Here is a 13247-nt window from a genome sequence, read left to right as displayed (position 1 = left end):
GGTACAGATCTTGTTTCATTTTTCTGCAAATGGATCTCCAGTTTTGCCAGCACCATTTATTAAACAAACATTCTCTTCCCCATTTAATGGATTCCTTTCATGTCTTTTTAATGACCTTTTGCTTTCTTCATGGATGATGCTCTTGATGTCACCCCCCAGTTATTCTGGTTTTCGGTCATTGGTGTCCAGTGCATCCAGTCTATTCTTTCGATGGTCTCTAAATTCTGGAGGGATAGATTCCAGGTCATATTTTGGCTCTCGTGGACTTGCCTTAATTGTCTTCAACTTCAAGTTGAACTTGCATATGAGTAATTGATGGTCTGTTCCACAATTGGCTCCTGGCCTTATTTTGGCTGAAGATACTGAGCTTCTCCATCACCTCTTGCCACAGATGTAGTAAATTTGATTCTTGTGTACTCCATTCGGTGAGGTCACGTGTATAGCTGCTGTTTGTGTTTTTGAAGAAAGGTACTTGCAATAAATAAGTCGTTAGTCTTGCAGAATTCTATCATGCAATCTCCAGCGTTATTTCTGTCACAGAGGTCAAATTTTCCAACTACCAGTGAATCTTCTTTGTTTCCAACTTTTGCATTCCAGTCACCAGTTATAATTAACACATCTTGATTGCGTGTTCGGTCAATTTCAGACTGCAGAAGTTGATAAAAATCTTCAGTTTCCTCATCTTTGGCTTTGGTGGTTTGTGTGTAAATTTGAATAATAGTAGTATTAACGGGTCTTCCTTGTAGATATATGGATATTATCTTATCACTGACAGCATTATACTTCAGGACAGATCTTGAAACATCCTTTGTGATGATGAATGCTATGCCATTCCTGTTCTAATTGTCATTCCTGGCATAGTACATCGTATGGTTGTCTGATTTAAAATGGCCAAAACTGGTCCATTTCAGCTTACTAATGCCTAGGATATCAATCTTTATGCGTTCCATGTAATTTTTGACAATTTCCAATTTTCCTAGATTCATACTTTGTACATTCCATGTTTTGATTGTTAGTGGATGTTTGCAGCTGTTTCTTCTCAATTTGAGTCGTGCCACATCAGCAAATGGTGGTCTCAGAAGCTTTACTGTATCCATATCAGTGAGGTTGGTTCTACTCTGATGATGCACCTCTTTCCCAGTTGTATTTTGAGAGCCTTCCGGCCTAAGGGGCACATCCTCCTGCACTGTATTGGACAGTGTTTCCGGACTGTTCATAAAGTTGCACAGTAATGTATCAGACAGTGTTTCTCTGCTATTCATAAAGTTTTCCCTGGACAATTCTTTGAGAAGTGGATGGCCTCTTCCTTCTTCCTAGTCTGTCTCAGTCTGTAAGATGCATTGAAACCTGTGCACCATGTGCAATCCTGCTGGGATTTGAAGCACCGGTGGCACAGCCTGAAGCCTCACTGCAACACACAAGCCACAACCGTATCACAAACTGACAGATAAATTTGTATCCTTTAGCTGTTTGAAACTTCTCTGCTCCCTGCTTTCCCCTGCTTCCTGCCTTTTTGGGGGATGGGGCCTGTGTCCCTACCCTTATCTGAGCTCCCTGCCACTGTCTGGCATTCCCTGGTGTGGCAGTTTAGTTTGTACGTCAACTTGTCTGGGCCTGGTTGAGTGGCTGGGCAGCTGGTGGTAGTTATTCCCCATGATGAGACTGGCAATCAGCTGTATGATGGGATCTGCCACAAGCAGCTGAGTAGCTGCCTTTGGGATGTAGTCTGCTTCCTGTATATAAGGAGAAGCCTTGGGAATGGCACCTTGAACCCTACATGTAGCCATGTCATTCATTGTTCAGCAGCCTGCCATGCTCTGCTGACCTTGGGACTTAAAATGGACTTGAATCAGTGGCCTGCCATGTGATTTGGTAATATCGGGACTGTGCTTTTTTATTTTGTCAACCTTGGGCTTGGCAGCCTCAGCAGCCAATAGTTGTCTGAGTGAAGAAAAGCCTCCAGCTTTAGTGGGCTGGGAGCTGGAGGCACAGCTAAACCCTAAGGCTGAGGGGCTTTCACCCAGCCCCTAGAGCCTGGCACTTTGAACTCGGACTTAAAGCCTCCAAATTGTAAGAATAAACTACTATTTGTTTAGGCCATCCCATTTGTGGTATATTTCCTGTCAGAGTGGCACTAGGTAACCAGAACACCCAGCTTCTTGAGAATATAAACAGCAAAAATACACCAATTAAAGTCTCTACATTAATAACCTGCACATAGAACAAGAGGCAATTGTTTGAACACGGTTTAAAATCAGAAAAAGTGTGCACTATGGCTGTATCTTTCACCATATTTACTCAGTGTGTATGCTGAGCAAATAACCTGAGAAGCTGGACTGTATGAAGAAGGATGCAGCATCAGGATTGGAGGAAGACTCATTAACAACCTGTGATACACAGATGACACAACCTTTCTTGCTGAAAGTGAAATATCGGGACTCAAAGCACTTACTGATGAAAATCAGAGACTACAATCTTCTGTATGGATTACACCTCAACATGAAGAAACCAAAAATCCTCACAACTGGAACAATAAGGAACATCACTATAAACGGAGAACAGATGGACGTTGTCAGTGATTTCATTTTACTTGAATCCACAGCCAACACCCATGGAAGCAGCGATCAAGAAATCAAACAACTGTTGCATTGGGCATGTCTGCTGCAAAAGACCACTTTTCAAGTGTTAACCAAAGCTGTCACTTTGAGGATTAAGGTGAGCCTAACCCAAGCCATGGTATTTTCAGTCTCCTCAGCTGCATTCGAAAAGTTGGACAATGAGTAAGAAAGATCAAAGAAGAATTAATGCCTTTGACTTATGGTGTTAGTGAAGAATATTGCGTATATCGTGGACTACCAGAAGAAGGAACAAGTCTGTCTTGGAAGAAGCACAGCCAGAATCCTACTTAGAAGCAAGGATGGTGAGACTCTGTCTCACATACTTTGGTTACGTGATCAGAAGAGACCAGTACCTGGAGAAGGACATCATGTTTGGTAAAGTAGAGGGTCAGTGAGAAAGAGGAAGACCCTCAGTGAGATGGATGAACACAGTGGCTACAACAGTGAATCAAAACATAGCAATGGTTTTGAGGCTGGCACAGGACTGGGCAGTGTTTCATTCTGTCATACGTAGGGTCACTATGAATGGAGCCGACTCAACAGCAGCTAACAACAGCACGCTGGTAGAGTCTTTTGGTGGCTATAAGTAATTTTTACAAGGTCCCAGTTACTCTGTTTCTGTTGTTCATGTTTTTGTGGTTGTATTCAATCATCTGTTTTTTAAATAATATTAGTCCCATAGTTTTGTCCATATCTTCTCTTCCACGAGCTTTTTATAGTTTTAGCTTTAATGTTTAGGTCTTTGATCCATTTTCAGTTCATTTTTATGTATGGTGTGAGGTATGGATCTTTGAGGGAGTTTATTTTTTATTTTTGTGATTTGGGTGAAAGTTTACAAATTCACTTTCCATACAGCGGCTCACATACACTTTGTCTCATTTGGGAAAAATGTAAAACATTGACTACAATATACCACAATGCAACAGCTCCCCTCCCACTTCCTCCCCATAGCCACCTCTTCCCTGTGTCCATCCCTCCATGCCCTCTTGCCCCCTGAGCTGTCTCCCTGTGCATACACTGCCCTTCTATCTCCCATGATTGTTCTCTCCAAGGGGTGTATCTACCTCAGGTACATGTTCAACTCATATCCCTGTCTTTTGTTTGGCTGGAAGCCATGGGAGGAGGTTCAGTTCCAGACCTGAAGGACAGCTAGGGGCCATAGTCTCAGTGGTTCCATCAGGCTCTTTCAGACCAGGAAACTTGGTCCCTCCTTTTTTTTTTTTTCCCCCCCAAATAATTTTGAGTGAGGGAGATTTTTTAAATAGTTTGTTTTATTGTAGTAAAAAAGAGATATACAACAAAGTATTTGCCAGTTTAATGTTTTTTTCACATGTATAATTCAGTGACATTGGTCACACTCATCATGCTGTTCAACCATCACCACTGTCCCTTTCCAAATGATTCCTCCCCATTAGTAGGACCCCAGTGCCCCTCAGGAACCATCCCCCTTCCCCCTCCTCACCCCTCCCATTAAAAACTCTGTCATCAAGTTAATTCTGACTCCTAGCGACCCTGTAAAACAGAGTAGAACTGCCCCATAGAATTTCCAAGGCTGTCAGTCTTTATGGAAGCAAAGCCCAAACCAGACTCACTGCCACCAAGTTGATTCTGACCCACAGCGCCCCTAGAGGACAGAGTAGAACTGCCCAAGAGGGTTGTCAAGGCTGTCATTTTTATGGAAGCAGACTGCCACATCTTTTTCCTGCAGAGCAGCTAGGAATTTGGACTGTTGACCTTAGCAGCCTGCAAAGACGGCAAGGAGGCCACATGTTCTGACCTCCTCTAACCCTACAAGGGGAAGGCAGGATTACCAGCAGTAAACCAAGGCCTATTATTGCAAGGCCAAACATGCTGCCTCCCTCCAGCCCTTTCACCAACCGTTCCTCCCAGAGCACCCACCACCTCTCTCCTGGGTTCGATAATTCGCTGCAGTGGCCACACAGAACTCACAGATTATGGGGTTTATTAGGGAAGCACCAGGCTACAACTCAAGTTCAGGAAGAATGCTCAGTCTCTCTCCCAGCCCAACGTCCCTCAGCCAACAGTCTCTCACAGTCCCTTTCCCAGCAGTGCTGGTCCCTCAGTGTCTCACTCAGTAATGCGTGTCTCTCGCGTCTCTTTCCTAGCAGCACGTGTCTCTTTCAGGGGCGCGTGTCTCTTTCAGCAGCACGTCTTTCTCCACCAGCAGTCAGAGAGAGTTCTGCTTCTGGGAGGCCTCCTTTTGAGCCTGGCAGGGTGGTCAAACTAGCCAATCATAGCATCAGAACTCTAAGCCCTGAGAGAAAGTGGGCACCTCCCAGAACATTGTATTGTGCCACTCCCAACAGAAATAACCCAGGTGGATAGCTTCAGCAATCAGGGGCTGCTCAGTTGCTCATACAAAATCCCACCTTGGAGTTTACAAAGACTTATGGGTAGAAAAGCCACACTAAGTAATTTACTACACTGCACAGCCAGACACTTAATCACTGTGCTACCAGGGTCCCTCCCCTCTGCCCTTGGGAAGCACTAATAAACTTTGGCCTCTGCATTGCTGATAGTAGGTATTTCATGTAATTGGAATGGTCCAGGATCTGCCCTTTGTGACTGGCTGATCTCATTCCACGCACTGTTTCCGGTTCCTGGGTAGCATGGATAGTTAAGCACTCACCTGCTGGCTGAAAGGTCGGCAGTTTGAACCCGCCCAGAGGTGCCTTGGAGGACAGGCCTGGCCATCTGCTTCTGAGAGGTCTCAACCTTGAAAACCGGGGAGCAGTCCCACTCTGCACACATGGGGTTGCCAGGAGTTGGGAGCTACTCAGTGACAACTAACAACAGCAACAGGGTCTCCTGGGGGAGTGCTTTGAGCTGACATGCAGGTGTCCCATCTGGAAACAGATGTGACCGACCAGGTCCTGTAGCAGAAGTGGACACACTCTGTGAGGCTCTGTGCCACGTGGCTGGCATACTGCAGTGTCCTCCCTCACTCTTGCCAGATGCTCTGTGCCAGCCTGAGTCTCAGTTAATGTGCATTCGGTACTGAAACGGCAAGGCCGACTGAGCATTAAATGTAGGTGGTTAAAACGTGGTGCTCTGAAATACATGCATCACTTTTTTTTTTTTTTTTTTTAACTTCTTGTGATTTGGGTGCAGTTTTACAAAGCAGATTCCTTTTCCATTCAACAGTTCATAACATTTTGTTTCATGACATTGATTGCAGTCCCCACAGTATAATAGCTCTTCTCCCACTTCCGTCCTGTGGTCACCCTTTCCCTGTGCCCTTCCTGCCTGTGCATTCCTGCCTCCCTACCTTTCTCTCTGTACAAATGCTGCCCTTCTGATCTCCCATGGTTGACTGTTCTAAGGAGTGCGTTTCCCTGGTGTAGGTGTTCAGCTCATAGGCCTGTCTTGTTTAGCTGAGGGATAAGCCACAGGGATGAGTCCATTTCCAGGCCTGAAGGGTGACTTGGGGCTATAGCCTCAGAAGTTTCACCAGTTTCTTTCCAACCAGTAATCCAGGTAATTTTTATGTTTTTGAATTTTGTTCCAGTTTTTCTCCCACTCTATCTGGAATCTCCAATTTTGATCCCTTTCTGAATAGTTGGCTGTGGTAGCTGGGCACCATCTAGTTCTTCTGGTTTTGTGGTCATACAGGCTGAAGTTTCCATGTCCACTAGTCTCCTTGGACTAATTATTTCCATGTGTCTTTGGTTTTCTTCACTTTCCTTTGCTCTGGATGAGGAGAGACCAGTAGGGTCTTAGATGGGCACTTGCAACCTTTTAAGACCTGTTCTGGTTCCCTAGTGCCACTCTGACAAGAATATACCACAAATGGGATGGCTTGAACAAACAGGAGTTTATTCTTTTACAATTTGGAGGCTTTAAGTCCAAGTTCAAAGTGCCAGGCTCTAGGGGCTGAATGAAAGCCCCTCGACCTTGGGCTTCAGCTCTGCCTCCTGCTTCCAGCCCACTGGAGCTAGAGGCTTTTCTTCCCTCAGACAGCTGCTGGCTGCTGAGACTGACAAGCCCGAGGTTGACAAGTAAAAAGGCACAGTCCCAATGTTACCAAACCACATGGCAGGCCATTAATTCAAGTCCATTAAAGTTCCAAGGTTGATAGAGCATGGCAGGCTGCTGAACAATGACATGGCTACACATAGGGTTCAAGCATGCCATAGGCTAGAGACCATTCCCAAATCTGCTTTTTATATATAGGAAGCAGACCATATCCCTAAAACAGCCACTCAGCTGCTTGTGATAGATCCTACCATGGAGTTGATTGCCAGTCTCATCATGGGGAATAATTACCACCAGCTGCCCAGCCATTCAACCTTGCCTAGCCAAGCTGACACACACCTTTAACTACCACAAGATCCCAGTCACTGCTCACCACAGTAGGATGTAGAACAATGTTTTTGGGTAGTATGTTAGCCAGTTGAGCTTGATGATCCTTGTGACCATGGTTCTGAGCCCGCAGGCCCAGCAAACTCACTCTGTCAGGGTGCTTGGTTGTGGTTAAGGAGTTATCCTAACTGCCCGGTTAGCTCCATTATGTACATGGACATTTTGTAGCACATAAAAATACGTGTGTAGAACTCTCATCTGTCAGATCCATGTATGGTTATGGGTACATTCCTGTTCAAGTGCATCGCCTTTGAGGTCTTCCTGCTCACAGTGCCTTTGAGGCCCGGTGGAAGGGTGACCTTGTTTCACATGACAGAAAGGCCAGCCAAAACCATTTTCTTACGCCAAACTGGGAACTTACGAAAAAACTTAAACCCACACCTGTTGCTGTCACTAGATTCTGACTCCTGGTGTCCCCTGTGACCGAGTGGAACTGCTCTGTGGGGTCCTCTAGGCTGTCATCTGTGTGGAATACGTATCACCAGCCCTTTCTTCTGCATCACTGGAGGGGTCCCAACCACCAGTCTTCTGATTTGTGGCTGAGTTCAAACTGTGTGTGCCACCAGGGTTCTAGAAGCTTGGGGCTGACCTGGGTGTGATCAGTGCTGGTCACAGTCATGGGCAGCTCCCTGAGGCCCCAGGTGCTTGGGTCCCGAGTTCAAATTCAGAAGCTGCTGCCTCCCCCACCAGCTCCCACAGGAAGCCTGGGCCTGGCCTCATGGCCATAAACCTCCCATCCCTGAACCAGTGGCCACCCAGGGGCACAGGTCTGGGGCATGTGGGCTCGGGTCAGCCCACCCTTGTGGACGGCGTCTGGGGACCGTCTGGTGCCGATCCGTTGGCACAGAACCTCCCAAAGACCTCCCTCCCTCCAGCCAGAGAATATCATGCTCCTGGACAAGGATGTGCCCAACCCACGCATCAAGCTCATCGACTTCGGCATCGCCCACAAGATCGAGGCAGGGAACGAGTTCAAGAACATCTTTGGCACCCCTGAGTTTGTGGGTGAGGCCTTCGGGGCGTGGCAGGCCAGGGCTGGGAGGTGGACATTGAGGCTTTCCGGCAGAGGGTGGGGAGCAGAGACTTGGCCTCTCCCATCATGGCCCTTGGGTTTCCCCCTCCTGCCCTCTCCACAGGGTGCGTGGTGCCCTGAGGCCTCTGGCCAGTACCCTCGCCTTCCCAGCAAACCGGCCCCCCCGTCACACCCACACTACAGTGGTGTAGTTCTCTACAAAATTAACCCCAAGGCTGTGTCCCCCACGGGGCATGACAGCCGTGGCTGTACCTGCCCAGACAGCCCAAGCGCCTGATTTTCCTCTCCTATCTCCCTGTCCCCATAGCTCCTGAGATCGTCAACTATGAGCCGCTGGGGCTGGAGGCCGACATGTGGTGAGTGCTGGTTCAGCGAGGGTCCCAGGAGCCAGCACCCCCAAATGCAATCCCCTGCTCCCGCCCACACTGTCTCCCTTGGGTATCCCCTGACTTACTGCCTTCACCACCCCAGTAGCCGCAGCCCCGCAGGGATGAGGCTAGATAGAGCATGTGGGGTCCTGAAGCTGTTGGGAGAGGGCTGGCAAACTCCAGCTCGAGGGGCAGGTCTGGCCCACAGCCTGCTTTCTAGGGCCCAGGAGCTAAGAATAGTCCTTCATGTTTAAAGGGTAAAAACAAAACAAACCTAAAAAACCCAGATGTCTGTAGCCCAGGGCATGGAAGTGTTAAAGTCCGACCCTTTAGAGAAAGCGACCCCACCTTCAAGCAGCTGAGCCCATGGGGCCCCCAGCCCAGCCAGCTGGGAATGAGAGCTGGTGCTTGCTCTGGGTGGGCGAGCCTCAACGTAGGAGGACAGCTTGGCTCAGGAGGCAGGGCCTAAAGGTAGAGGGTGGGCGGGGCGCGGTGGGGGTGGGCCCCTTACCTTCAGGGGGCAGGGGCATGGGCTTCTCTGGGGTCTGGGCACTGCGTCCCTGTGACTGAGCTGACCTGTCTGTCTTCATCTGTTCTCCAGGAGCATTGGCGTCATCACCTACATCCTGTGAGTGCCAGAGGCCTGCGTGGTGGTGGTGGTGGTGGGCAGGGGGCAGGGGAGGCCTACATAGTTGGAGGGGATGCAGGGGAGGCATGCATCGTTGCAGGAGGAGGGCCGGGGAGGGCTGCGGAAGGGCAGAAGGATCCTGGGTGCAGGCCATCTAGACAGACTTGTCTGGGCAGGGAGTGGAGCTTGGGTGTCCGTGGTGTAGCGAGACTGGGCAGCCACCCCCTCTTGGGTACACAGGCCCCCCAGCACCCAGCCAGGGGCTGACCTGTTGCAGGTGCCCTGGGTGTGCAAATGGTTCCCGTGCTTGGCTGCTGGCTGAAAGGTTGGCACTCGAGTCCACCTAGAAGGGCCTCAGAAGAAAGGCCTCGTGGTCTGCTTCCCACAGGGCCCCCCGCCGCCTTGAAAACCCTATGCATCACAGTACTACCCTGGCCGGGGTCCACTCCACAGCCCCTGGTTTGTCTGTGCACTGTTGGAAAAGACACCCCTCAGGTGATGTCATAGCTTCTGTGCGTCATGTAATTGCACATGGTAGTCGCATGTCCTGTCATCAGTGACGCTGTGATCACCGGGCGAGAGCTCAGCACTGTGAAGTTTCCGTTTCTCCCTTTGTAATGGGGCACCCTGAGAATGCATCCATGGAGACGCACTGAGATTCTGCTCTGACTTCTGCCCAGTCTGTTCAGCGGCCGTCGGTGGGCAGTGGGTTTTGATGCCTTTTTTTGGGTGGTCTAGGGAACCTCGATGTGTGGGGTGGCTAGGGACCCATCCTCAGCCTCCCCTCTGCTTGGCTGCTCACCGTGTGGGCACAACATTGTGGGTGGAGCCCAGGAAGCAGCGTGGTGTGTGTCGGGGCAGCCTCCTGAGCCCCTGTATCTGTCTGCCAGCTTAAGTGGTGCTTCCCCGTTCCTGGGCGAAACCAAGCAGGAGACGCTGACCAACATCTCGGCTGTGAACTATGACTTCGATGAGGAGTACTTCAGCAACACCAGCGAGCTGGCCAAGGACTTCATCCGCCGGCTGCTCGTCAAAGACCCCAAGTAGGAGCGCTGGGCAGGGTCGAGGGGCAGTCCTGCAGGGTGGGCGATAAGACCCCAAGTAGGAGCAGCCATCGGGGGGGTTGAGGGGCAGTCCCTTGCGGGGTGGGCTGAGGGAGTCTGGGGCAGATAGGAGTGCTGCTGGTGGGACCTGGTCCACCCAACCCTCATCCCTTCCAAGCTGCCACAGGAAATTGGGCTCTGCTTCCTCTCTGGATGGAGGCAGCGGCTGGTCTGTGGGTGGCCCTCAGGTGTCTCTGGGCCACGGTATGTTTTCAAGAAGTTTCAAAATTTACTACCAACCTTTAAAATAGGGGTTGCACATCAAATTCTAGATTTCTGTTCTTTCTAGAACAGTCTCAGTGACAGATAGTGCCCCACTAGCCATGGTCCTCCCCTGGCATGTCTGCTGTGCGTCACCTGGTTGTCGCCCACCCCCCGCCCCTCACGGGAGCCAGAATAACAGCCCCTGAGTTGGGTCCCAGCGTTGTTGACGAATCCCCCAGAGACACAGGGTCCCAAGAGTTCGCCCTCTCCATGCCCCTGGGCCTCTCCTTGAGCTTGGCCTGGGGAGCACGGTCATGCCGGGACTGGCTGTCCTGAGGGCCCCCTGTCCACGGATCAGCACGAGGCGGGGAGCCAGGCGCGACGCTGCTGCCCTCCTGGCCTGGCCCTCCGTGTGGGGGGATGGGGACTCACCCATGGGGGCTCTTCCAGGCGGAGAATGACCATCGCCCAGAGCCTGGAGCACTCCTGGATTAAGGTGAGGTGGGTGGGCCATTCTGGGGCCCTCTCAGTTGCTCGTCCTTGCCTCCTTAGGGGTCTGAGGGATCTCTCCCTGCATCAGGGTCACAGATGGACAGGCCGTTGGGGAGGAGTTACCAGAGGATCCAGCCTAGTGGGAGGGGCTGGGAGAGGGCGACCTACCCCTCAATGAGCTGGAGCTGGCTCCTGGTGCTGGGGCATGTGGCAGGGCTCACCCCCCAGAAACTTCTCAGAAGGGAGTCACGTAAGCCAAGGTCAGCAAGCTTTCTGTAAAGGGCGAGAGACTCTCCAGTGACCGCACAGTTCCACCCCTGTAGCTGCAAAGCTGCCATAGGCAATACGTAAATGAATGCCCATGTGCCAATACAACTTTATTTGCAAACACAAGCAGAGGGCTGGATGCAGCCCGTGGGCTGTAGTCTGTGGTCTGCCACCCTCTGCTTCAGGCTTCCTGCACCCTCTGTCCTCGGCAGGCGATCAAGCGGCGGAACGTGCGGAGCGAGGAGAGTGGCCGGAAGCCAGAGCGGCGGCGGCTGAAGACGACGCGCCTCAAGGAGTACACCATCAAGTCGCACTCCAGCATGCCGCCCAACAACACCTACGTCAACTTTGAGCGCTTCTCCAAGGTGCTGGAGGAGGTGGCGGCTGCCGAGGAGGGGCTGCGTGAGCTGGAGCGCAGCAAGCGGCTCTTCCGCGAGGACATTGAGGCGCTCACGGCCATCTACGAGGAGAAGGAGGCCTGGTACAAGGAGGAGCACGAGAGCATCGGCCAGGACCTGCGGCGGCTGCGGCAGGAGCTGCACAAGGCCGAGGCGCTCAAGCGGCAGGCCCAGGAGGAGGCCAAGGGTGCCCTGCTGGGCGCCAGCGGGCTCAAGCGCCGCTTCAGCCGGCTGGAGAACCGCTACGAGGCCCTGGCCAAGCAGGTGGCCTCGGAGATGCGCTTTGTGCAGGAGCTGGTGCGTGCCCTGGAGCAGGAGAAGCTGCCGGCGGGGGAGCGCAGCCTGCGTTAGGGCCGTCCAGGGCAGGCCGGGGGCTCCCGCGCAGGCTCCCCGTGCCCTCCCAGGACTCTGGGCGGGGGCTGGGGGCTCGGCTGCTCGGGACCTGGACGTTCACAGGCTGGCTGGGGTGTGGGCAGGACGCAGGGAAGCCGGGTCCTCGGCCATCCCTGGGGCCCAGCTGCTCTCCTGCAGCAGCGGCAGCATCTGGGAAACGGGGGACTGGCCCTGGGGAACGGGGTGCCTCACCTCAGGCAGAGTCTGGTGGCTGCAGGGCCTGATCAGGGTTCACTGCTTGGCTTCCTGTCCCCCATAACGCCCAGCACCGGGAGCCCTGGAGAGGTTTGCTGAGGGCACACAGGCCTGGCCATGACTCCTGGAGGTGGGGAGCTCTGTTACATGGGGAGCCGCCCAGCCGCTCCTCTACTAGAGTCAGGAGGCAACTTCTCCAGGGGCAGGCACAGCCCCTGAGCCCGGCTCCCCCAAGGCCTCCTGTCCTGTCTGTCACACACCCTTAGCTACTGTGTGCCCCACCCTGGGTGGCCCAGGGGTGACGCTGAGGGAGAGACTCTGTCCTCAAGATTTTGATTTGGAGATGGGGCAAGGGGAGGAGTAGGAGAGGAAATGCCGATGTTCATGTGGGGTGGGCCACAGAGTAGTGAGTCCTTGTCCGCACGCTCACTTCCTGTAGAGTGCCCACCCACTGAGGTGACAGGGAAGCCTGCCCCTCCCAGCTCCTTAGTAACTTTGTGTAAGCTGCTGGCAGGCACCTCCTGCACCTCGAGTCACCAGTGTGTACTCCTTCCCACCCACAGCCACCCTTGGGGCAGAGTCTCCCGTCCCTGCTGCCTTGGCACCTGAAGGCTCTCAACTGCCCTAAGGTGGGCATGGGGACCACTTGTCTCAAATCCCTGCTAAAGGGTTGGCCTGGGGAAGTTTGCACATCTGGGTCCTCTCCAGGGTGCGTGCTTCTGCCCCTTAGCTCACTGGAGGCCCTGGGCGGCCCTGCTACAGAAATGCATTCCCGCTCCTCGCCTTGGTGTTCCCGCCTTGGTGTTCCCGTACTGGTGCTGTGGATGCTGCCTGAGATGGCTATCGGCTGCAGTGCCGCGGCCAGCCACTGGGGGCCGCCCTCGCACTGCTGTCTGCCAGAGAGCATCCAAGTTGGAGGCTTCTGGGTGCCTGCTGCCGCCTGGGGTCCTTCGATGCCAGTTACCTGAGGGAGCCACCTGTGCAATTCCGGCACCTGCACAAAACGAGTCTCAGGAGCATAGGCCTCGGGGAGCACGGGGGGACCTCCCAGCCAGGGTCTGTGCCCTGGGGGCTACGGTTTGTCTACATATCCCCACCGGCACATGTGTCCACACAGGTGCACACCGAATCCAGAACATGCCTGTTGAAGCTAAAAAAAATAAAA

The 13247-nt window shown here is 52.5% G+C and overlaps 1 protein-coding gene across 1 annotated transcript in view; it reads left to right on the top strand.

The window, feature by feature from the left end:
• The window catches only part of DAPK3 (death associated protein kinase 3), a 44267-nt gene extending 32422 nt beyond the window's left edge, over positions 1-11845 (top strand). The window contains exons 3-8 of the mRNA XM_007951032.2: positions 7877-8006; positions 8342-8390; positions 9004-9030; positions 9921-10073; positions 10788-10833; positions 11309-11845. Of these exons, the coding sequence (XP_007949223.1) occupies positions 7877-8006; positions 8342-8390; positions 9004-9030; positions 9921-10073; positions 10788-10833; positions 11309-11845 (942 nt within the window). The remainder of the gene's footprint in view (positions 1-7876; positions 8007-8341; positions 8391-9003; positions 9031-9920; positions 10074-10787; positions 10834-11308) is intronic.
• Positions 11846-13247: the final 1402 nt, after the last annotated feature.

Source organism: Orycteropus afer, unplaced genomic scaffold (genome assembly GCF_000298275.1).
Source record: "Orycteropus afer afer isolate SDZICR_OR568_19922 unplaced genomic scaffold, OryAfe1.0 scaffold00291, whole genome shotgun sequence".
Taxonomy (NCBI): Eukaryota; Metazoa; Chordata; class Mammalia; order Tubulidentata; family Orycteropodidae; genus Orycteropus; species Orycteropus afer.
The sequence above is the reverse complement of the archived record's forward strand: the minus strand, read 5'-3'. Positions and strand labels throughout refer to the sequence as shown.